The 24,799-nt window shown below is 40.7% G+C and overlaps 1 protein-coding gene across 6 annotated transcripts in view; it reads right to left on the reverse strand.

The window, feature by feature from the left end:
• Positions 1-24,799, reverse strand: part of PAX5 (paired box 5) — a 324,504-nt gene that overhangs the window by 217,109 nt on the left and 82,596 nt on the right. For all 6 annotated transcript variants that reach the window (XM_056518288.1, XM_056518291.1, XM_056518287.1 and 3 more), the window contains exons 3-5: positions 15,294-15,491; positions 8,164-8,228; positions 1,548-1,676 (exon numbers count right to left, since the gene is read on the reverse strand). In XM_056518288.1, the coding sequence (XP_056374263.1) occupies positions 1,548-1,676; positions 8,164-8,228; positions 15,294-15,491 (392 nt within the window). The remainder of the gene's footprint in view (positions 1-1,547; positions 1,677-8,163; positions 8,229-15,293; positions 15,492-24,799) is intronic.

Consider the following 24,799-nt stretch of genomic DNA (forward strand, 5'->3'; position numbering starts at 1 on the left):
CAAAGAAATAATCAATAGCTCCCAAAGTAAAAATAATATACTCTTATTACCTATCCAGAAGCTGCAGGGCCTTTTCTACTCTCAATCTGCTGCCAGGAAGTTGAGTAGTTCATAGGATTGATGATGCTTAGGCTTGCTCTTTTGCAGCTTCAGTGGCCATTTTAGGACCAAGATGTCACTTGGACAGTAATGAGGAACTCCCAAGTCAGACTCAGCTTTGACCAGCTTACCAATATTCCTATGACACTGAGCCTGGGCTCAGTCTCAGCACTGCCCAGCTATTCTGTATTTAAATGAAACTGTACCCGGGCCTGGACTCCACTCCACCAACCTCTTCCACTCTCTGATCATGTAAGCCTGCTCTGCCACTATTAGGGGCTCGGCTGTATTAGGGCGTTTACTATGGGAATATAATAGGAGTATGAATTAACTGGAGTGGGGAAATCGTCACATGGGATGTCAAGGATTGTAGTAAAAACATAAAGCGCAAACAGCACCGAGAGACGAAAGACAGGCTAATTGGAGGCAACAGAATAAGAGTCTCCAGGGTCCCTTGCAAGCAGAAGATCAGATCTGAAGCCCACACAGGATATAGTAAGAATGAAGAACTGTATTATAAAAAAAAAAATACATGCTGGCGCTGGATGACCCCTTTAAGAAAGGTTTCTTTTATTGTATTGATTACCATTGATCATATAGCTGCAACATACTCTAAAGCAAGGTTGTTATCACTTAAGGCACACATACACAATGGTAAAAAGTTGTCCATCCCTAATGAAGGCCTCCAGACAGATGATGTTGGGTGTAAGAAGGATCGGGCATGCTGGCTTTAAAGCGTCTGACCCTTTTATTTTTGGGGAGATAGCACTGTCACCTAGTCTGGCAGAAGCTTACCTCCCATCTCCCCACTCAAAACACTTGATGTAAGCGAGGTGAATGGAAGATACAGCTATAGGCCAAACAAATGTTCAGCTAACAGCTATTAAAGGTGATTGGGCACCTCTACTTACTCATCAATTCTTGTTTGCAATGGGACAGAATCAAAGCCAAGACCTCAGCACTGCAAGGTAGCAATGCTAACCATTGTGTGACCATGTTGCCGAAAATCTCATTTTTAAATAATATCTATAAATATCTGATATATATGTGCTTTTCCAAAAAAAGTGGTTTATGACATGTCACTAGAGGTCATAAAACACAGATCCCAAAAGGCCGATTCTCATGTTACAGTTTAGTCATCAGTTTCTGTGACTCATCTCTATGAATGATAGGAACTACAGGAACCTATTCTCACGATTGGTGGTGATCTCATCATCTGATGCTGCTGACTAACTGGGAAATCCTTTAAAGAATTCCTGGTTCTGTGATTAATGCCGGTCAATGTCAACTACTAAAATAAGAACCACCAAAAATACCATTTATAACTTTCAGCCATAAAAAAAAGTCTGAAATAAAAAAAACTTAAATAGATTTACATTTTGTCTACTACATGATATTTCCTATGTCGCTGCTGCTTTATTTTTTTTAAGTATGGTATAATTTATTACCTTCATCTCTCTTGCGTTTGTTGCTTTCTGCATTGGATGACGTAATTCCCAGAATTCCACTGATAGAATAAGAAGAACCTGCTGAGTCTGTGCTTACAGAGGAGACCTGAGTCACTGAACCGGTTGAAGCTGCAATAAGGATAAAATATGTAAGAGGGGAAAAAATAACTGCTGCATTGCATACATGTGTGCAAAACTATTGTTTATTACTTAAAGGGGTATTCCAAAGGGGCACTGGCGTAAAAAATGTATATGGTGCTATGACCTATAAAAAAAAATAGTGAAAAAAACATATTTACCAAAACTCCATCCCCGCTGGTCCCTGCAGCTCTGATTCTGCTTTGTTTGGTCCCCCAATCTCCTGTCTTCTTCCTGCGTCCAAGAAGACTGGTACAGGACCTGCTAGCTCAGTGATAGGCTGAGCTGGCAGGTACTGCACTGAGCACTCCTCCTGGAAGCAGGAAGAAATCATGAGATTGGGGGACTGGATGAAACCAAAAGGGAACTGTGGAGAACCAGAGGAGATGGAAGTTAGGTAAGTATGGCTTTTTTTTCATATTTTATGCTAGCACCGGAATACCCTTTTATAGTGTTGTTGCTTCAACAAATAAAATGTAAGGTTTTCAACTTATTATTATTTTCTAGATGAATTCATCCAATTAGTCAGTAAATGAAAAACGTTATTGTTTTGTTTTTTCTTCAGGGAATGAAAATCTGCTGTGGCCATGTGATACACAGATGGATGACAGTGTTATCTGAGCAGCTATGTGAGAATCAAATGATCAGGATAGGTTGAAGGATAAAGAGATCTTAAACACATAAATAAGGCTAGGTTCACATCATGATTTTACATCCTGTTGAAATGTCATTTTTTAACATTAAGAAAGACCTTTTTTACAGGAGTTTTTTTTAAGATTAACTATCTGTTTTGTTTTGTTTCTATAAACACATTTTTAAACTCATCTTTTATTTAGTTCCCTTTTTAGGATGGATCAACAGGATACAATAAAATGCCTATCCTGCAGCATCACATTGCCATAGACTGGAATGGATTTGTCAGGAACAATATTTTTTGAAAGGACACAATCAGATACGTTTAACCATGTGGACATCCCATTAAAAAATTATGGATCCATTATTGTTTGAAAAAAATAGCAGAATAGCCAAAATATGATGTAAACAGAACTTACTGGGAAAAATAAATAAGCAAAATATGAGCAGCTCACCTCTTTACCTTTCACCTATTACTTTTTTACACCTAATAGTGTATAGTATAGTTTATGATTGTAGATTAACTCTTTAACTCTTTAATAACAAAATATAGTACTTACTGGGTAGTTATAGGTGATAAAATGTCTTATATGTTTTTTAATCATCAACAAATAATATTGATAATCAAATATAACAGATTAAACCTAAAATAAATGTTTAAATAGGTATTCCGGTGGAAAACTTTTTTTTTTTTTTTTTTTTTTATCAACTGGTGCCAGAAAGTTAAACAGATTTGTAAATTACTTCTATTAAAAAATCTTAATCCTTCTAGAGAAAATTATTTTCTGTTTGGAATACAGAGCTCTCTGCTGACACCTCTGTCCATTTTGGAACACAGTGTTCTCTGTGATACCTCAGCCCATTTTAAGAACTTTCCAGAGTAGGAGAAAATCCCCATAGAAAACATATGCTGCTCTGGTCAGTTCCTAAAATGGACAGAGATGTCAGCAGAGAGCACTGTGGTCATGATGTCAGCAGAGAGCTCTGTGTTCCAAAAAGAAAAGAATTTCCTCTGCAGTATTCAGCAGCTAATAAGTACTGGAAGGATTAAGATTTTTTTAATAGAAGTAGTTTACAAAACTGTTTAACTTTCTGGCACCAGTTGATTAAAAAAAAAAAGTTTTCCACCGGAGTACCCCTTTAAAATCAATTTTTTCAAAATTGTTTATAGACCTTATATCCCCACATGCACAGACACATATATTATTTATATATTATTTATTATATAATTATATATTGTATATTATTTATTATATAATTATATATTAGTACCAGTTTAAGAGAATTTGGTTGTAAGGACATGCTTGTTTATCTGATACTATAATGATGTTAATGAGGATATTATGACTATAAACATTTGCCAAAAACCCATATATTTAATTTTGTTTTTATGTTTTCTCTATTATAGGTGATTTTAGAGATTTTTTTATTAGTTGACTTAAAACCATATATGATATTTTATCACATACTGTACCTGGTACATAACTGCTTCGAAAGTACTATATGTTATGCTGGGATGTTTTAGAGAGCCGATCCACAATCATAAAATATACTGTGAACAGAGCATAATTGATGCAAAAAAAAAGTACATTCTTCATTTAAATGAAAATCTTCATTATAAAATGAATAACCCCTTTATTAGAGACCATATGTTAACATGTCTGCCGTACAAGCTATACATTACATTTAAATTAAAACACACCTAATATATGCTCCATGTGTCTCTAAATAACAATGGGTTTGGTTCCACTTTAACTTTTTTTAATTCATAAAGCTCAATTTACCAATCTTATGTTTCAGTGTAGCAACCCATAGCCCAATGTATAGCCATCATAAATGCTTCATCTCTTATGATTATTTCAGAGACTAGTATACAAGATTGGAATGTATTCATAAATAAAACACTGTACACCTACAAAGATTTATCTCAAGCGGTGTACTATTATGAGCCTGTGCCTGAAAGGCTCCACAAATGGATGTATTACAGGTTGGTGTTGGAAATAGAAAAGATCTTCAATCAGTAAACACTATATGGAAAGCTAGCAGGTGGAATTTAGAAAGTAGCAACAAATGCTATTTTCCTCTTGTGTGCAGATCTTTGAGTCGGAGGGATAACTAACTAAAGTATTGCTTCAGTGAACCCTTTGTATAAAACTCTTCATTGCTGACCCTGGTACGTCTCCAAAGGGAGCAGCAAATAAGTCTTTGGCACAACACAGAATGTTAAATAGGATGAAGGTATAAATCCTCCATCCTTTTGGGGAAACCCTTTTAAGAAGGATTACAGAGACAAGACTGCATTGTACTGATGTGTGATCATCAATTTGCATCTATAAAGAGGTGTAAAGTTAAGAGAATATCTGGGCCAAGCTGCCCGATCTTGCATTCATTCTTTTGCCTCAGTAAACCGTTTTAAAACAGATTTGTTTAAAGCAACAGTTTACATATCAATAAATACTGTCCGCTTCCTCATACATGCCTAATACAAAGTCTAATACATGCTATGCAGCAATTATAAATAGAACTTCCAGCAAGGCAATAACTCTGGTATTATATACATATGAGCAGGCATTCCACTGGTCACTTCCACATAGTCATAGTCACTAGGGTAATGCACTAAGGGAATAATGACATATTGTAAGCAATTTAGGAGTTCATTGCTTGTAAGCCAATTTAATGTGAGTGTGGGACCACTTTAAAGAAGCACCCAGAATGGAAGGAATTACTACTATGATGCTTTGGTTTTATAATTAAACACATGTTAGAAAATTGCATTAGCAGTAACCCAAGTCTGATCTCTGGATCTCTGACCTAACGTTAACAAAGCCCCATAGATACCGCACACAAAAAAGAATGAAACGTGAGAATGTACATTAAATTTCCCTTCACTACTACAGCAGCATCATCCAGATCTCTAAGCTAGAAAGGAAAGCTGCATAGTTATTTAAAGGGTATGAGGGGGTACGTTCATTTTCAGCTCACAAACCACTAAGGGGAATAGATACATGTGCACACTAATGTATTTTTTACAGTATGTTTTTTTTTCTTTTAGTATTTTTGTGCATTGGATCTAAGCTGATTTCATTGTTTTAATCAATTGTTCTTACTGGTTTTATCTATGTGACCCAAACTTCCCTAGGCTAGGTTTATACTGTTTATTTTCATTAGTATTTCATGGGAAAGTGGTTGTCTGTGCACACAGTATATAAAAAAAATTACAAATCTTTTCCATCTGCGTGAATAAGTCACATGTCGCTTATGTAGGTGGATAGATAAAAATGTGTCCCCTTTTTTTAGATGATTTTATGGATGCATTTTTTTTACAATAAAATAGGCCTGAAAATACACTGTTTAAACCCAGCCTTAGGTTATATGCACATACAGAATTTTGAGACTTATTTTGAGCGTCCCTTTTTTGGAAATCTGTTTAGATAAATATTTTCTTCAATAAAATACAAAGACGTAGTCATGTTAGGTTTGCAAGCCAAAAGTAAGCATTGATGTTACAATCTAAAAATAAGCAATCATTACACTGGGCTTACACATGGTTATATAGTCTAGCATAATAAGAACCGAGCCAAGTGGGCAGGTTAAAGGGAACTCCGGTGGAAACAAGTGGAAAACAAATGTTTTCAAATCAACTGGTGCCAGAAAGTTAAAAAGATTTGTAAATTACTTCTATTTCAAAATCTGAAGCCTTCCAGTACTTATTAGCTGCTGTATAATACAGATACATTTGTGAAGTTCTTTTCAGTCTGACAATAGGGCTCTCTGCTGACACCTCTGTCAGTGTCAGGAACTGTTCAGATTAGAAGCATATCCCCATAGTAAACCTCTCCTTCTCTGGACAGTTCGTGACATGGACAGAGGTGACAGCAGAGAGCACTGTTGTCAGACTGGAAAGAACTTCACAAATTTCTCTGAAGTATATCTGTAGTATACAGCAGTTGAAAAGTACTGGAAGGATTAAGATTTTTTAATAGAAGTAATATACAAATCTGTTTAACTTTATGGCACCATTTTTCCGCTGGAGTTCCCCTTTTAGGTAACAACAATTTTCTTTTCCCTTCCATAAACAAAGCTAGTCAATACACCCACAATATTAATAATTTTTCCCAACATTTAATGTCAGCAATGATAAAGGTCTGTAACTACTACATTTTTGAGGTATTTACTCTCTTTGGGGAGAATGATGAGTTACACCTATAACATCTGCTTAGGTACATGATCACCCAGAAGCGAATGATTACATGTTTTAAGAAAATGCCAAAGAAGAATGTCAGAAAACGTTTTTGTAGTATAAAATAAGAAGCCCATCAGGGCCTGGGATTTTACCATTAGGTATTGTAACCAAGACTTCCTTTAGTTCCTGTAATGTGAATGGCAAGCTTAGGGCATCCCTGTTAGCAGAAGTGAGTTTTTAAAGAGTCAAGAAGGACAGAAAAGCCTCAATCAAAGAGGATATAGTTGAAGTGGGGGTAGGTGTGGTTGTGGTATTCAAATAACAGATATCCAAGTAAAACCGATGGAATTCAAAGGCTATATCCTTATTGTCAGTAACTGGCTATCCCTGTTGAGTTGAAATTTTATGAATAAAACACTTTTCCTTTTGTTTCTTGGGTAAATCTCTCAACTCTTGTCAAAGTTTCTTGACAGTTTCTTCAGTTTCATTTTGGTAAGTGTTTTTTCCAAAAGCAGAAGTAAAACTGACACATAGAAAAATTATAATGGAAAGGTTTGCACTTGAAGCAACGGTGTCTTGAAGCAACTTCTGATTTTGGTTTAAAATACTGTGTGCGCTCATAACCTTAAAGGGGTACTCCGCCCCTAGACATCTTATCCCCTATCCAAAGGATAGGGGATAAGATGTCAGATCGCTGCGGTCCCCCGGGATCCCCGCTGCGGCACTGTGCTATCATTACTGCACAGAGCGAATTCGCTCTGTGCATTATGACGGGCAATACAGGGGATGGAGCAGCATGGCTCCGCCCCTCGTGATATCACGGCCCGTCCCCTTAATGCAAGTCTATGGCGGGGGCCTGACGACCGCCACTTCCCTCCCATAGACTTGTATTAAGGGGGGGCAGGCCGTGACGTCACGAGGGGCGAAGCCGCAGAGGCGATCCCGGGGCTCCCCAGCAGCAGGACCCCGGCGATCTGACATCTTATCCCCTATCCTTTGGATAGGGGATAAGATGTCTAGGAGCGGAGTACCACTTTAAGTTGTTTAACATACATTTCTAATAGAAGTTTAATTTCAATGCATTGTAATGTCTACTCGCTTTGCGGCTTTATTTTCTCATCATCTTTAACATGACTGTTGACAACTTGGGTATTAACTATCTAATGTTCACCCTGAAGTTAGTACATCAATTATCTCCTCACATACATAATGCTAACAACCATTTCATCTTAAAAATGTTACAAAACTTTTCCCACCTCTCTACTCAAGAGTGTAACTGCATAAAGAATGAATAAATGATGGCGAGGGGAGAGAAGCGTATTTAAACTAGTTACAGGCTAATGATGCATAAAATGTAATGAATAAGTATCTATTTTTTGATTTATTACTTTAATTATCCAACATACCATGGTCCCCCGTTAGCGTTTTTGGTGTAGATTTCAATTTTCTGTCCCAGGGTAAAATCTATTTATCATAATAATCAGTAAAACACAAAACCCTTTAACAGTATTTATAAAATTAATTTACCATGTTCAGCCCCTGGAGGATGACAAAGGAGTTTGATTTCTGAAGAATGGGTGTGCAGCAATATTTTATAGAAGTTGATCTATCCATATCAATCATTAAAGCTTTTCCTTTGAAGTATTACAACAAGTTTCTTACCTATACTATGGTTTGAAGGTGGGACTTGCTGGTTTGTGGGCTGCTGAACTTTTGTTCGGATGATCCTGCATTCAGATGAAAAGATTTAAATTAAAGATTTGCAGCAATGTCAAAAAATAACAAAATGTCTTAGGCTATGTTCACACATAACAGAAAATCTGCCGTAGAATACAGTAGCAGAAAAGAGGATTAGGTTTCATCTAGATCCATTCAGAAATTTAAATAAAGTGAACATTAATTTCTTGTGTGAATTATTCTATTTTTCAAAATTTTCCCTATGGCATTAAATGGGAAGTAGAAATCTACAACAATCTACCCCTTTAAAGAAATAAGAATGCTTAAGTATATAGAATAATCCTAAAGAAATCTGAAGAGCTGAAAAAATCTTAATAGACTATAAAAACAACTAGTAATCCTATCCAACAGTAGATTATATTTTATAGGCAAAGTGTTGCAAAATTATGGGCAGATTACCCATGGATCCACAAATGGCATTACACTATACATCTCTCTCCTAGAGCTTGCATAGGAACATTTCTCTGGTTTCCCACATCTCTGCAAACTTGGCCTGTAAAGCCTGCCGAAGTGTTGCCATGGGAGATTCAGGGTAGGTGAGTATAGTGTTTTTTTTTTTATTTCATATGGGCATCTAGATTTCACATGGAAAGTAGCAACACAATTATCTATCAGTTGTGGAAGGAAAATGGACAAAACTAACTAACAAACATGGTAAGAACATGCAAATGTCCTTGGTCAGATTTGAACCCAAGACCCACAAATGAGTTAATAAAAACAATGCCTTACAGTATAACAGAATAGATTTAGAAGAAATGGCAATGTTGGTTTGTTTATGTGATATTTACACAACATCCCTATGTTTAGATTCTTTTTCTAAATAGAAATATTCCTAAAATACATGCAAGATCTGCAACAGGGCCCCAGTTATATCACTGGTCTCCTATGGGGCAGATGTGCTTTGGGGCCTCCTTAGGCACCAGGGCCCATTGCAACAGCTACCTCTGTACCCCTCCTAGTTACAACCCTATTTATGAATTTTCCCTTTTTTTTTTTTTTTTTAAGTTTTATTGCTTTATTGTTACTAATCAAATACTCTATCCAGAAAGATAGTTAAAGGGGTACTCCTGTGGAAAACTTTTTTTTTTTAAATGAACTGGTGCCAGAAAGTTAAACAGATTTGTATATTACTTCTATTAAAAAATCTTAATCCTTCCAGTACTTTTTAGGGCCTATATACTACAGAGGAAATGCTTATATGTTTAGATTTCTCTGATGTCACGAGCACAGTGCTCTCTGCTGACCTCTGCTGTCCATTTTAGGAACTGTCTAGAGCAGCACATGTTTGCTATGAGGATTTTCTCCTGCTCTGGACAGTTCCTAAAATGGACAGCAGAGGTCAGCATAGAGCACTGTGGTAATGACATCAGAGAAATCTAAAAAGATAAGCATTTCCTCTGTAGTATATAGCCCCTAAAAAGTACTGGAAGGATTAAGATTTTTTAATAGAAGTAATTTACAAATCGATTTAATTTTCTGGCACCAGATGATTTAAAAAAAAGTTTTCTACGGGAGTACCCCTTTAAAGAAATAAGAATGCTTAAGTATATAGAATAATCCTAAAGAAATCTGAAGAGCTGAAAAAATCTTAATAGACTATAAAAACAACTAGCAATCTTATCCAACAGTAGATTATATTTTATAGGCAAAACAATTATTAGCACTGCTGACCGGTAACAGTAGGGGGCTCTGGATTCATCTCTGATCACAAAATCATTTACATGGGGGCGTCTGCATATTGTCATAATGGCTTTCTTATGACAGTCAAAATATATAGTAGTAAATTTTGCAGCTTCCAATCAAAAGCCAATTCAGGTGTATCTTCTGTACAGTATGTTGGGGCAATAAATTGTCAGTGTTAAGAAAAAAACCATCATGTACAGGTCATCGATACATTTAACTTCCAACACAATAAATAAAGTTTAGATGAAAGGTTGCCTTCTTAAAGATGTGGTCTTTTAGGGAGGTTTCACCATATTTGCTAAAGCACAATCCAAACATCAGTTTTAAAACCCAACATTTGCATTGCGTATACACACTTTTTTGCTTTTGAGAACTGTTGAAATCTACGTTTTATCTTTGCCATAAGGATTACAGACCACAATACAGAGTGGTGTCACTGCCCCCCTGGTTTGTAGTGGAGGTGGGAGTGCTGCTCTTTTTAGCCATTTTAAAATAGTGCACCTTTGATGACAGTAGGTTGCCTGGGTGCTATGTTAGTATTATAGCAACTTTGTAGGGTTACATCTGTGAAAGCAGGGTCCAAAGAGCAGTGACAGTCCACAGAAACCAGTGTATCAGAGGGACTTCTAGACCAATCTGGCCTAGTCAGCACCAAGGGAGGTTACTGGTGATTGTAAGTGGCCTAATGAGAATGAGCCCAAGGAGAGAATACCCCAGTTGGATCTTCACCTCATCAGTAGATGCCTAGAACCGGTGGGTGTCCTAAAGCTGGGCAGTCTACTATATAATTCCCTTAAGAGTTTTATTTACCACAGCTAGAAGAGGAAAGCAGGAAGTGTTCACATCCCTGGAAACAGCCAGAGACAAATAAATGTATGTGATTAATTTGGTGCATGTTTAGTCTGACTAGTGCAACTTTAAACTAAGTATAAGGCAGTTTTAGTAAACCTGTCCCATTGTGTGCTGCCCTTTTTCCAAAGGCATTCTTTATCGCCTAAAAGAACCACATACTGTAGACTGTGAACTTCAACTTATTGGGCCACTCTGGCTCGCAGCCTGTTGTTGACCTTAGCAATTCATCCAAAAAGCAGTCAGTACCCAAGGGAGAATCAGTGACGGAAAGCATAGCCCCTTAACACAGTATTAGCCACAATGGGAAATTCCCTATGTTAAGACTGTTGTTAAAAATAAAAACTGTTACATGTTGTGCACTTCAAACATCTGTACCTCCCTTCAAAAGATACCATTAAAAGCAAGTTATTATAGACTGAGGACATTTTGCATCAGGGTATTCAGTATGATAATTGTTTTTATTTCCCTGTAAGGTGTGTAGCTAAAGAATTGTGCAAAGCATTTCTGCAGTCCTCAGTAGGTAGCAAATACCGTATAATCAATTCAGAAGTTAGTTCCACTTAGCATTACTGGTTTAGTGTAAAATCCTGCCTTATTTTTCAAAAAACATTCTATGCATAGAGTATGTCTAGATCCTTAATGCAGTGAAACAATGAAAATCAGCCTAGAAATTTGGTTTGAGAGCCAGTGGTGTGTAGCTAAGTTAGTGACTTTATGCATAGCTTTAGATTGAGCAACATTCTTAGAAAATAATATGCAATATTTAAACAAAATGCTACCATGATAAGGTTATAGTTGAAATGACACTATATAGATAAGGTAGTCAAAGTGGATATTTATTGATGTTTGTTTGTTTGTTTTTATTATGGGAAAACAGGGTCCCCAGCAAGGTCTCCCTCTAGTGTTAATTACTAAGTACTTCAGTGATTAGGTAGAACGGAGTTGGCCATTACAAAATAGCTTAGTGTCTGTCCATAGCTTATATTTTTGTTGGTTTGTTGATACAAGATTTACAAAGGTTTCAGAGACATCTACATGGAAAATGGAAATATATTCAAATAAAACAACTTAACAATATTTAGATACTTTAATATGTTTTAGAAAAATTGTTATTGTCACATTTTTTGTGTTAAAAGTAAGTACAAGAGTACCTATTGCTAATGCAAGCAGGCTATGGATTTGCCATGAGTCCTCTGCGCGTTCCGATACCTGCTACAGAGTTGCTAAAATTTCAAAAGTGTATACTTCTGCCACACTTTGAAGTTACACTTTAATTTAAAAAAAAAATCCTATTGTTTTAGGTCCATCACTCTTTTCAGACCTTTTCAGATCTTCATGAAAACAGATAATAAACAAACCCTTTAAAGGGGTTATCCGGCCAAAGACATCTTATACCCTATTCAAAGGATAGGGGAAAAGATGTCTGATCGTGGGGGCCTGCAGCTGGGACCCCCCGCCATCTCCGTGCAGCATCCGCATTCTATGCGAGGCTGCGTCTCCAGTCTCGGAAAACTCTTTCTTTCCGGGACTGGAGACATGACGCAACACCATGCCCCTTCGTGATGTCACGCCACGCCCCCTCCATTCATGTCTATGCCAGGGGGCGTGAAAGCCGTCTAAGATGTCTTTGGCCAGAAAACCCCTTTAAAGTCATATCCCAGAGTGAGGCTTTCTTTCACATGTCCCCAATTTTATTCTAACATACATACACATTAGATAACACATTGGATTTGAACACTCTGATCCTTTTCTTCTTGGGAACATAACCCACTGCCAGAATGGTATGGCTGAGGCTTAACCCCTACCGCTCTCTGAATTTGAAACACATAAATTCTTGGCCTAGCTAAGTGTGCCGGTGTATAGAAGCAGGAGTGTACATAGCCTTTTGCTAACAACAGTTCAAGCTTTTTGAGCCCATCTTTCTTTAGTTTGATTTATATTAGGAAATTAAAGTTAACAGCAATATACCCATTATTACCTAAATAAGTTCAAGTTCAAGAAACCACAACACAACTGGATCCCATTGTGGTACTTTTACAGTGGTACTTTTACAGTGTTGCCCTCAGTTAACTACATTTATGTTTTGTGATCTGGATAAGCAATAGAGCACTAATGGCTTGCTGACAGCCATAATAGCCCCATACTAACCTCAGAATATAGAAGTCACATTCTGCTTATCAAAGAAAGCAGGCAATTACTCAATCTTTCCTGTTAGTACATGGAGCAATATTCAAGTATATTACTTAATTGGTCACAATCTATTCATGTTTAGGGTGCATTTACATTGGAGTTAGTCACCATGCCTAGTACTTGTTATTGACTACTAAGTGTGGGTTACACCCGAACTTGCTGATGTTTCAAAGTACTAACTCAAGTGCAGCCTGCACATAGCCACAAACCTTGAGCACTAGTCCTCACAGCTAGCATTTGTGCAAGAGTACTTTGATATGTTCAAGTTTTGATCAGGTTTTGTGATTCAGCTGAAGAAGTCACAACCAGGTGTGGGTCATAATGGGAGAGAAAGTATGAGGCCATGTTCACACATTGTAAACTTGGTAAGCAATTTTTACGGTTAAAGATCAGGTAAAAATTGGCAGATTTTCTTATGCAATGCTGCGAGGCACAGCAGTCTGCTTCACACTCTTGAGCAAATGAAACTTTGCTATTAAGGTGAGCCCACACACACCGGGGAAAACAGACAAACTGTGGAGACACTCAATCTCTATAGTATACAATAACAATCTTGCAAGATGAGAAGAGAATGAAGAGAGTTCACTCACCGACTGTAGTGTTCATTTCTTTATTGCTAGGTGCAGCAAAAACATAGCAGCAGGACCAAATCGGCAACATTTAGAAACTAGAGCGACAGTACTGTTTCCCACCACCATGGTGTTTTGTCAGACAAAACACCATGGCGGTGTGAAACAGTACTAATGGCGTCCGATTCGTTCCTACTGCTATGTTTTTACAATAAAGAAATGAGCACTACAGGCGGTGAGTGAACTCTCTTCTTATTTTCTTCTCAAGATTCTAATAATTATGTAACGATTGTTGGTGCTCATTTGAGAGGGAAAAAAAACATGCAGTATTTCAGCGGCCATTAAATTAATTAGCATGTACTTTGTTTTTGAGCAATAGTAGTTTTTTTCAGCTCTTTAATTGCAATTGTTGAATGCAAAGCCAGGAATGGATTTGAATTCAACAATTATCTGTTCATGCCTTTATATATATTCACACGTACAGTATCCTGGGAATATTTGATGCTGCAGATTTGAAGCTGAGTTCAGTTTTTAGTTTACACTGAAATCTTCAGCTTCAAATCCTGCACATCAAATATGCACAGGATAGTGTGTGTGTGTGTGTGTGTGTGTGTGTGTGTATGCACCCACAAAGGAAATCTGTCAAATACTATTCATTTTCCAAACTGTTGAAACTGTTAGATAGCTGTTAGGACACATGGAGACACATGACACCTTTCATGTATCTGTCTGTGCTGCCATGACAAATAAAAATTATTTTATTCTCTGGTGCAAAGAGTTAAAGAGGTGTTCCCAAGCCTCTGAAGTGCTGATGACTGGAACATCTTATTACACCCCCTCCCATACCTGTCCCTGCTTGTTGACAGTCAGCTGGAAGCCAAGCCCTGTTTTCAAATTTGCCACTTTTGCACAATTTGTATGCACAGCACTGGAAGTTAAGTCCTGACTGTCAATCAAGCAATGACGAGGTGTTCCGTCCCTCAGCACTTCTGGGGCATAGAATTTCCTCTTTGGCTCTTTGTACCAGAAAATAAAAGCATTTTTTTCTATGTTATGGAAGCACAGACAGATGTATGAAAGTTACCATGTGTCTCCTAGTCCTAACAGCTATCGTACAGTGTCAGTAGTTTAGAATGTGAACTGCAACTGACAGATTCCCTTTAAGCGTATATACAATGCAAAACCAATATTAGGATAGCCTAGCCATTTTTAGGCATGACTGATTCCATTTAATACTGTGGTCCTGTATTGGAATCCTGTAGCAGGAGATGTACACCGCATTTAAACTACCATCTTTAGGCTAGGTTTCCACACAGGATTTTTTTCGGGTGCTTTTTGGAATACTGCCACTGCAGTTTTTGAGCCAAAGCTCAAGAAGTGTATTTAAAAGGAATGGGAGTTATAAAAGAAGTATTTATACTTCCCCTTCCTGCTGGATCTACTTGACTACCTTGGCTCAAAAACTGCGATGGAAATTTTCCAAAAGATGCCAGGAAAAAAAGTGTATGGCAGGGGAAGAGGGAGACAGTACCGAGCCAGCACATTTCCATTTCTCCATCCATGGGATCCTACTATTGTGTTCTAGCTAACCAAATGTTCTCTGATTTTCCCAGTTTGGTACCCATTCATCCCAGCAGTAATAAATTTTGTTCTTGTACTGTAAATGTTTGAGGACTGTCTTTGTACAGTATTGTTGCACTGTATACAGCTTGTTTTCATAGCACTGCAGAAATCAGAACCAATAGAGCACTGTACATTTACCTGTTTATGGAGCTGACACTGGGCACTGTGTCATTGTCACACACTCGTTCTGCTAATAGTCTGTCCCTGATTTCCCATGCAAACATAGTGGGGTTTTGCCTCTTGTATTCTGCTATTTTATCTACTACTTTGGGTGTTGCAACCTTTGGTTTTGATCCTCCAATTACTCCCGGTTTAATACTTCCAGTTTCATAGTACCTGCAAAAAAGAAAAATGACAGGAGAATTAAGGCTAATCTTGGCCTCATGGAAAGATAAGTCACATAAAGCATTTTATAGTGTTAAATAAATACACATTTATTTCAAATGAATTTAAAGCTCACTCTTTATGTGACATATGACATGCATGTGATGTCATTCTGATAGATGTACTGTCAGCCAGTAAAACTGAATGATGGAGTTCAGCATAGACTTTCTTATTGCTATCCCATCATAAAGGTAAAAGCACATGAAAGTGCTTGAAATTAATCAAAAGTAGTCCTAGAAAGCAAATTATATCTAATCTCATTTTACATTGACCTCCCTGACAGCCAATTGTGGGTTCTGGGAAAATGGACTTGCTTGGAATAGTTCCTTTATGACGGAGTGCCTAGCTAAAAATTCCCCTCAGAGATATGGACCAAACAAATGTTATCCATTTTCCCTCTGCTGACACTGCTATTTAGTCTTATGTTTTAAACAGCTTTTAAGAGTCACATTTCAGATGACATGCTATTGTTAAAGGCACGTGTTATTTTCAGATATTGTTGATCGGTTGTAATATAGTCACATAGTGTAATTTCACATGTAAGCATTCCAATAATACAGACGGAAACAGAAACAGGCAGCATACAAAATAACGTATCCAGGTGATTGCAACCAGCATTAATATCTCGGGTGACTCATCAGACATACTGTTACGTTATACGCTCTGGCCGCAAATGCTGGCCGTGAGCGCATGGCCCCATTACCTGCTGCCGGCGGGGCTGGGACTTGCATCGCGGGACGCGCCCACATGCGAGCCCCAGTCCGTCACTCACCTGGTGCTTCTCCTGCCCCCGCCTCTGCCTCTCTGCTCCACCAGGCGTGTCCCCATCCCCTAGGGCGTGCACGCCGGAGCTTTAAGATTTAAAGGGCCAGTGCGCTCATTAGTCTAATTCACCTGTCGCTAATTGATAAATTCCTCCACCCTCCTCACTTCCCTGCCAGATCTTTGTTGCCTTGAGCCTGAGAGAAAGCATTCCTGTTATTGCCTTGTCATTTATCTGATCCTTTGCTCCATGACCTGACCTTGCTCCTTGCCGCCTGCCTACTGACTATTTGCTACGTTCCTGACTATGCTAATGTGCTGCCTGCCCTGACCTTCCGCTATCCGGACTACAAGCTTTCTTAATCTCGCATCTCCTCAGCCACCTGTGTGGTCGAGCCATGCCAGGGGTAGCGACCTGGGTGCCACCTGCCGCAGCAAGTCCGTCCCACTTTGCGGCGGGCTCTGGTGAAAACCAGCGGCACCTTAGACTCTGCTCCCTGGTACGGTCCGAGCCATCTGCCACACAGGTCCAGCGGATCCACATCCATCGGGGTTCCTGTCTTCTGAAACGTGAGTGTTACAGTAAAATCCGGCCATGGATCCCGCTGAGGTACCCCTGCCTGAAGTTGCGGATCTTCCCTCTGTTGTGGTACGTCAGTTGCAGCAGTTGGCCCAACAGGTGCAGCAACTTTCTCAACTTTCTGCTATGATGTCACAGCTTTTGACCTTACAACAGCAGCAGGTACCCCCACCACCGGTTCCTGCAGTGTCTTCTGGCTCCCAGCTACGTCTGCCGTTACCTTCCAAGTTTGATGGGGATTCCAAGTCATGCATAGGCTTCGTTACACAGTGATCCATGCACTTGGAGCTCATGTCTGAACAGTTTCCGACAGAACGTGCTAAGGTGGCCTTTGTCATTAGTCTACTGTCCAGAAAATCCCTGGCCTGGGCTACACCCCTTTGAGAACGTGGTGATCCGGTATCCTCCAATTTGTTGTCCTTCTTGGCAGAATTTCGCAGTGTCTTTGAGGAACCCACACATGCCTCTTCTGCTGAGACGGCTTTGCTGAACCTCTGTCAAGGGAATTCTTCCGTTGGTGACTACGCGGATCAATTCCGCACTCTTGCCTCTGAACTTGCATGGAATGATGAGGCCTTGTGTGCCACATTTTAAAAAGAACTGTCAAGCAGGATTAAAGATGCCCTTGCAGCACATGATTCTCCATCTTCTTTGACTGAACTTATCCACTTGGCCACTCACATTGATGTGCAACCGTGTTTCAATGTCTACCTCTTCTGTTTCCTGTGCCTCTTGCCGAAGAGGATATGCAAGTGGATCGTTCTCGTCTTACGCAACAGGAGAGGTCACGACGACGTAGTGAGAATTTGTGCTTATATTGTGCTAGCCATGAGCACTTCCTCAAGGACTGTACAGTTTGCCCACAGCACCCAGGAAACGCTTGCACCTAGGGTTTGTTGGGGAGGCATCCCTGAGTGCGAATACTACCTCTCCACGCTTAACTATTTCTGTACAAGTCTTCACATAAGCCAAGTCTTCCTTCAGCATTACAGCATTTTTGGATTCTGGATCAGCAGGTGACTTTATTGATGCTTCTTTTGTCCACAGGTATCCTCTTCCCCTAACTTGGCTTGCAAAGCCCTTGTTCATCTCCTCTGTTGATGAACGAAAGTTGGACTGTATGGTTCACTTCCGTAATGAATCTCTTGGCATACAAGTGGGACTATTGCACAAAGAAAAGATTGAATATTATGTTCTGCCACACTGTACTTCAGAGATTCTTCTTGGCCTTCCTTGGCTGCAACGCCATTCTCCGCAACTGGATTGGAGAACTGGAGAGATTATTTGTTGGGGTCAATCCTGTCAAAATCTTTGCCTCCAATCAGTTCAGTCTAAAATTGTTTCTCATCCTCCTCCTTTACCTGGCCTGCCACCACCTTACCAAGATTTCTCTGATGTTTTCTGCAAGAAACAGGCTGAGTCTCTGCCTCCACATCGTCCTTACGACTGCCCTATAGATCTTCTGCCTGGTACCACTCCTCCTCGTGGAAGGATATACCCTCTATTGGTTCCTGAGACCAAAGCCATGGCTATCCAGGAGTATATCCAGGATAATCTCCAAAAGGGATATATCTTTGCTCCATGACCTGACCTTGCTCCTTGCCGACTGCCTACTGACCATTTGCTATGTTCCTGACTATGCTACTTTGAGAACTGCCCTGACCTTCTGCTATCCTGACTCCAAGCTGTCTTATTCTCGCATGTCCTCAGGCACCTGTGTGATCGAGCCATGCCAGGGGTAGCGACCTGGGTGCCACCTACCGCAGGATGTCCATCCCGCTTTGCAGCGGGCTCTGGTGAAAACCAGCGGCACCATAGACTCCGCTCCCTGGTACGGTCTGAGTCATCTGCCACACAGGTCCAGCGGATCCACATCCACCAGGGTTCCTGTCTTCTGAAACGTGAGTGTTACACATACATAAACCTGGCCCTATCCAATATTATTAAACTTATATGTCAAAATCCTCATGATGATATTCACTGAGAATTTAGGGCATGCACCTTGTGGGGAATACCTTACATGGTAGACACTTATTGCAGCTGGCATAGATGCTTTTAGTTGCACCAGTATGAGCATAAAGAAAGATGAATGGAAGTCAAAACCTGCACGGATTCCATCATTCTCTTCCTTAGGTCACTTACAAATGGCAGTATTTTGTATCAGTATTTTAAGCCATACCTATTTTTTTTTTTTAAGGATTTTTTTCTATATATTTTCTTTGTTTATGTTCCACTCCTAGTTTTGGCTTACAAATACTAAAACCAGATACTGACCAAAATACTGCCATGTGAAAGTAGGCCAAAGAGTGGTGCTAAGGCTCAATTAACAGAACATGAGACCTACCTTCTCATTTAGATTCCCCAACGGCTTAGCTGGGGGAAGCAACCTAGGCAGGTGCCCCAGGTAAAGAGGGCCCATTTTTTCTAGGCCCAGGGTACGTAGATATTGGGCATATTACAAGAAGCTGAACCTCAACACTCCTAAGTTGGCTTGATCAGTTACTGATAAGAGAGAGTGATAAAGTGAGACAGGGTGAGGCTGTGTTTTGTGAAGGGGTCCAATGATTTTATAGTAAGCATGGGCTTGACAACCTATTTACATTAGAACTATATCGTAAAGGATAAGTTTAAAACCTTCACGTGAACAGGTCAGAATTTACATGGTCCAAATATGAACTTTCCAAAGAATTCAAGACATAAGGCTCTAATGTGTCATGTTGATTAGGAAATCAATTCATTTTGTAATTGCATTCATTTTTTTAACTGACATCTCTGATTACAGTGCCATATTATTTGGTAAACTAAGACAGGGATCCACTGTAATTAATATTTATCCAAATAATGAGCTATGAAATTCCAATTTATTGTTGACAGTCTGAATGAAACAAATCAACATGCTTAAATTCAGAATGCCAATATATATAAATGTAACTATTACTGTTCTGTAGTTTATTTGGTCATGCTGAACTTGGGCAGAGTATTACTGTCTTGAGCAATCAAAAGCATTGTTGTTTGCCTTAATCTAAATTATTAGATGTTCTACTTATATATGTAACCACAAACTAGGCATTGAAGACATTCGACTTTCTAGAAATGTTGCTGTACAGGACCATTCTCTGCAACTCTCAATCCATCAGAATAACGGCAGTCTACAGGAAGGGAACGTGTCGACTAGAAATGAGCGAATCGAATCTGATGAATCCAAATTTGTAATGAATTTTATGAAAAATTTGATTAGCAACGAATGCTATTCGATCCCGCAAATCGCTTCATTAAACTCCATTTAGTGCGGTCCAGAATCCAGGGCATCTAAAATGGCGGATCCACATGTGAGGACGTGGGGCAAAGAATCCAGGTAAGGCGGGAACAAGGGTAGGCGGGATGACCGTGAATCACACGCAGTATGCAGCCTATCAGCAGCCAGCCACCCCTGTGATGTCACAGCCCTATATAATCGGCAGCCATCTTGTAGTCAGTAACTTCAGCCTTTTATTGCAGAGAGATAGAGAGGGACAGACAGCACTGTGTGTTACACAGAAAAGCATTTTTCCAGCAGAAATTCACCTCCCAGTAACATCAGCATTCTGTTGCATAGAGAGGGACAGAGAGCAGTGTGTGTTGCACACAAAAGCATTTTTACAGCAGCGATTCACCTCCCAGTTACTACAGCGTTCTATTACAGAGAGGGACAGAGATCAGTGTGTTGCACAGTGTTTTGCACAGAACAGCAGCGATTCAACTCAAGCCCAAATCCTGCCTAGAAGCACTGATAGGGAAGGGAGTGAGATTGAGAGAGAAAGTGCAATTTTGGGTGTAGTACACAGTGACTGTGTGCTGCAGTACTGGTGTGAATTGCTGGTGTCGTACACAGATACTTTTTTCAGCTTACTGGAGCGCATTGTCCTCCCTTCATAAGTGTATACCACAACACATACATCTAAGTGGTGTACTATTTTGTTCCTGTTAAAGTCTTAAAGGCCTAGATACTTTGAAAGGCAAGCAAAAAGTACACACCAGCTGGTGTTGTACACAAATACTTTTAAGCATACTGGAGCGCATTGTCCTCTCCTCATAAGTGCATAGCACATACGTACATCTAAGTGGTGTACTATTTTGTTCCTGTTAAATTCTTAAGGGCCTAGATACTGTGAAAGGCCAGCCAAAAGTACACACCGACTGGTGTTTTACACAAATACTGTTTTAAGCGCACTAGAGCGCATTGTCCTCCCCTCATAAGTGCATACCACATACGTACATCTAAGTTGTGTACTATTTTATTCTTAAGGGCCTAGATACTGTGACTGGCCAGCCAAAAGTCCTAAATTCATCAGGTAAAGGTCGCGGCAGACTAGGGGTGAGTGGCAGCAGAAGTCCCAGCGAGAAGCCTAATCTCCCAGTATCAGCTAGCGGTCATATGTCGACAAGCAACCCATCTGCCATCATCGATTGGTTAACACGGTCATCCACTTCATCAGCAGTCCCTGTCCTCCCATTGCCTCTGTCCTGTGCTGTTCAGCTCCACTATTTAGTGAGGACGATCTAGAGGACTCCTGAAACAGACACTGTTGAGGAACCTGAGGAGGACATCAGTGACGTGCAGACACATCTCGATGAGGATGAAGCCGATCGCACTTTGGAGCCGGGTGCAGAAGGGGCTTCATCATCATCAGGAGAAGAGGATTGCAGGTTGCCCGTGAGGCAGCAGCTGAGCCAGCAAGGTGGTAGCATGTTTGGCAGTCAGCATGGTGGCAGAAGTGGAAAGTCTGGAGCCAAACGTGCCTGGGGTAGACCACCTGCTTCATGGCAGCCTACCTTCCCAGGAGGTAGTGAAACAGGGTTACTGGAGTCGGTGGCAGTAGCAGTTAATCAGTGTGGATTGTTGGTGGGAAAATCAGCTACTTGGCGGTGTGGCAGTTTTTCATCAAGCATCCGGAGGAGGTTAACTTTGCCACATGCAAGATGTGTCGGCAGAAGGTGAAGCGTGGCCAGGGTCCCAACGTTGGCACCACGGCTCTGCATTAACATATGCAGTGCAGCCATAAAGCGGCCTGGGAGAAACGTGGCTCCGATGTGGTGGTCCAGCCTGATGCATTTCCCAGTGGCATTACCCAGCTGCTCCCTGTTTCAGCCAGCCAAGGCTCCACCACCTCAGCCAAAGGGAGCTGTGTGTCAAAACCATCTTCTGTCGCTCCAGATGCTCCTGCTCCTCCTACTTCGAGTCAGTCATTCCACCAGCAATCCATTGGTGAAGCCATGTTCAAAAGACAACAGTATGTGCCCACTCATCCAACAGCTCTGAAGCTGAATGTGCTCCTGTCCAAGTTGCTGGTGCTGCAGTCCCTCGCTTTTCAAGTGGTGGACTCTGCACCTTTCAGAGATGATGGCTTGTGCCGAGCTGAGGTGGAGAGTCCCAAGCCATCATTTCTTTGCAAAGAAGGCAGTACCAGCCCTGCACAATTTTTTGGAACAGAAGGTGGGCCAGTCCTTGAGCCTGTCGGTGTGTACCAAAGTGCACGGCAGCGCCGAAGTATGGAGCTGTTACTACGGTCAGGGACAATATATGTCCTTTATGTCCCACTGGGTGAATGTGGTTGCCTTGGCAAACGGAGCCACACAGGGGAGGAACTGCTATAAGTCATTCATCAAGAAATCAAATCATGGCTTACTCCCCAAAAACTGGAAATGGGAACCATGGTGACTGACAATGGGAAGAACATCTTGTCTGTGCTGCAAAAAGGATGCCTGAGACATGCACCCTGCATGGAACAAGTGTTCAATCTAATTGTCAAGCATGCCCTTCGGGCACTCGGACACCGCAAAGCACATCCTCCTTGAGCTGCAGTGTCAGAACGGCATCCCCCAAGATAGTCTGATTTGCGACGTTTCCACACGTAGGGAATTCCAGCCTCCATAAGTTGGACCGACTATACGAACAGAGAAAAGCCATCATTAATTTCTTGATGATCCAAGTGCATAGGGGGACTCCCCTGTGTAACTACAATGTCAACCAGTGGCAGCTCATATGTGACACCTGCCGTTTGCTCAGGCCTTTTAAGGAAGCCACATTATTAATCAGTCGCCAGGATTACGGAATGAACAACGTCATTCCACTGCTTCATCTACTACAACGCGTATTGGAAACGATGGCTGGTCAGGGCACTGGAGACGTGGCGCCTACATCTCACGGCCACATGAGCCCTGTGGGGACTGAACTGGAGGAGGAGGGGGAGGGGCACAGTGGAGCACAAGTTAGGTTTCGTGAGATGGGCAGTTTTTCTAGTCATCTGACAGGAGAGGAGGAGCAGCTAGAGGAGCTTGAGGGTTATGAGGAAGGCGAGACAGAGGACCCAGACACACCGTGGCAGTATGCAGTGTAAATGGAGGCAGGGATTCCCTCTGAGTCACTTGCACAAATGGCATGAAGCATGCTCACTTGCTTGCGTAGTTACCGCCAAATTGTCAACATTCGGCAGCGGAATGACTTCTGGCTCTCCACCTTATTGGACCCTTGCTACCTGCACAAAATGGGGGCCTTTTTTACACCCACTGAGAGGCAGAGACATCCTATTTAGTCAGTTGGCCGATGCCTATCTGCACCATCCTCCATCCTCTCGCAGGTCTGACTCGGAGGGCCCTCTGCGCTCACCTTCCACTGCCATGGCTGCTGGTGTGGGGTGGGTTGGCAGGAACAGTACCAGCTCCATCAGCAGCAGCCTGAGTCTACAGTCGCTGATGAGTGCCTTTCTTCACCCGCATAGTGAAGCAACTCATCAGCAGCAGGTAGACCTGGAGCAGGACCTGAACAAGCAGGTGGTGGCATACCTTGATATGACCATGCCAACACACCTTGAAGATCCACTGGACTTCTGGGCAGCCAAACTTGATTTGTGGGCTCAACTAGCAGAGTTTGCCCTGGAAAAGGTGTCCTGCCAGGCCAGTAGTGTGCTATCAGAGCATGTGTTTAGTGCGGTGGGGGCCATAGTAACCCCAAGGAAAATTCATCTGTCCATGAAAATGTGGAGAGACTGACCTTTGTGAAGATGAATCAGACATGGATCAGCCAGGATTTCCAACCATTAATGCCTGATGCATCAGAGTAGATTGACCATGGTGCCACACCAAAAACTTCACAAATATGGATGCTAAACATATTTAAGGTACTGCTCCCCAGTTACAGACATTCCTCCGCATCAGACCACAAATAAGTATTGACGATATGCATTAAGTAAAACTTAACTTTTAATAATATGCTTAGGATAAAATATATGGACCCAAATTATTATTTTTCAAATCAAATAAAAGTAAAGGTGTGCAAAAAACACCATGTGCCACCTACACCACTAAGTATTGATGTGATGCAAAAGACCTCTAAAAGGTGGAAGGGAACAATGAATGATCCAGTGTAAAAGGAGGGGGATAAAAACTTCACCTGTAAGGTCCTACTCTCGAATTATTAATTCCCTTCTTGGCAAGTTTTACTCGTCTTAAAAAGTGCGGCCCCACACAGGAACCAATCCCTATTTCCATCTAAAAACCCTGGGAAGTGCCAGTGTTTGTAGGTGGAAATACGGAGAGGTTCCTGTCTGGAGCCACCCTTTTTAGGGCGAGTAACACTTGTCAAGAAGGGAATTAAAAATACGAAAGTAGAGCCTTACAAGGGAAGTGTTTACCCCCACCGGTTAAAATGGACCACCTTTTAGAGGTCTTTGCATCACATCAATACTTGGTGGTGTAGGTGGCCCATGGTGTTTTTTGCACACCTTTACTTTTGTTTGATTAAAAAACTATTTGGAGTCCATATATTTTATCCTAAGCATATTATTAAAAGTTATGTTTTACGTAATGCATATCCTCAATACTTACTTACACACTAACACTTTTGCAAAATAGTCTGTTTTCTTCTGCCTACCTGCCTCAG

Source organism: Hyla sarda, chromosome 1, assembly GCF_029499605.1.
Source record: "Hyla sarda isolate aHylSar1 chromosome 1, aHylSar1.hap1, whole genome shotgun sequence".
In the NCBI taxonomy this organism is placed as follows: Eukaryota; Metazoa; Chordata; class Amphibia; order Anura; family Hylidae; genus Hyla; species Hyla sarda.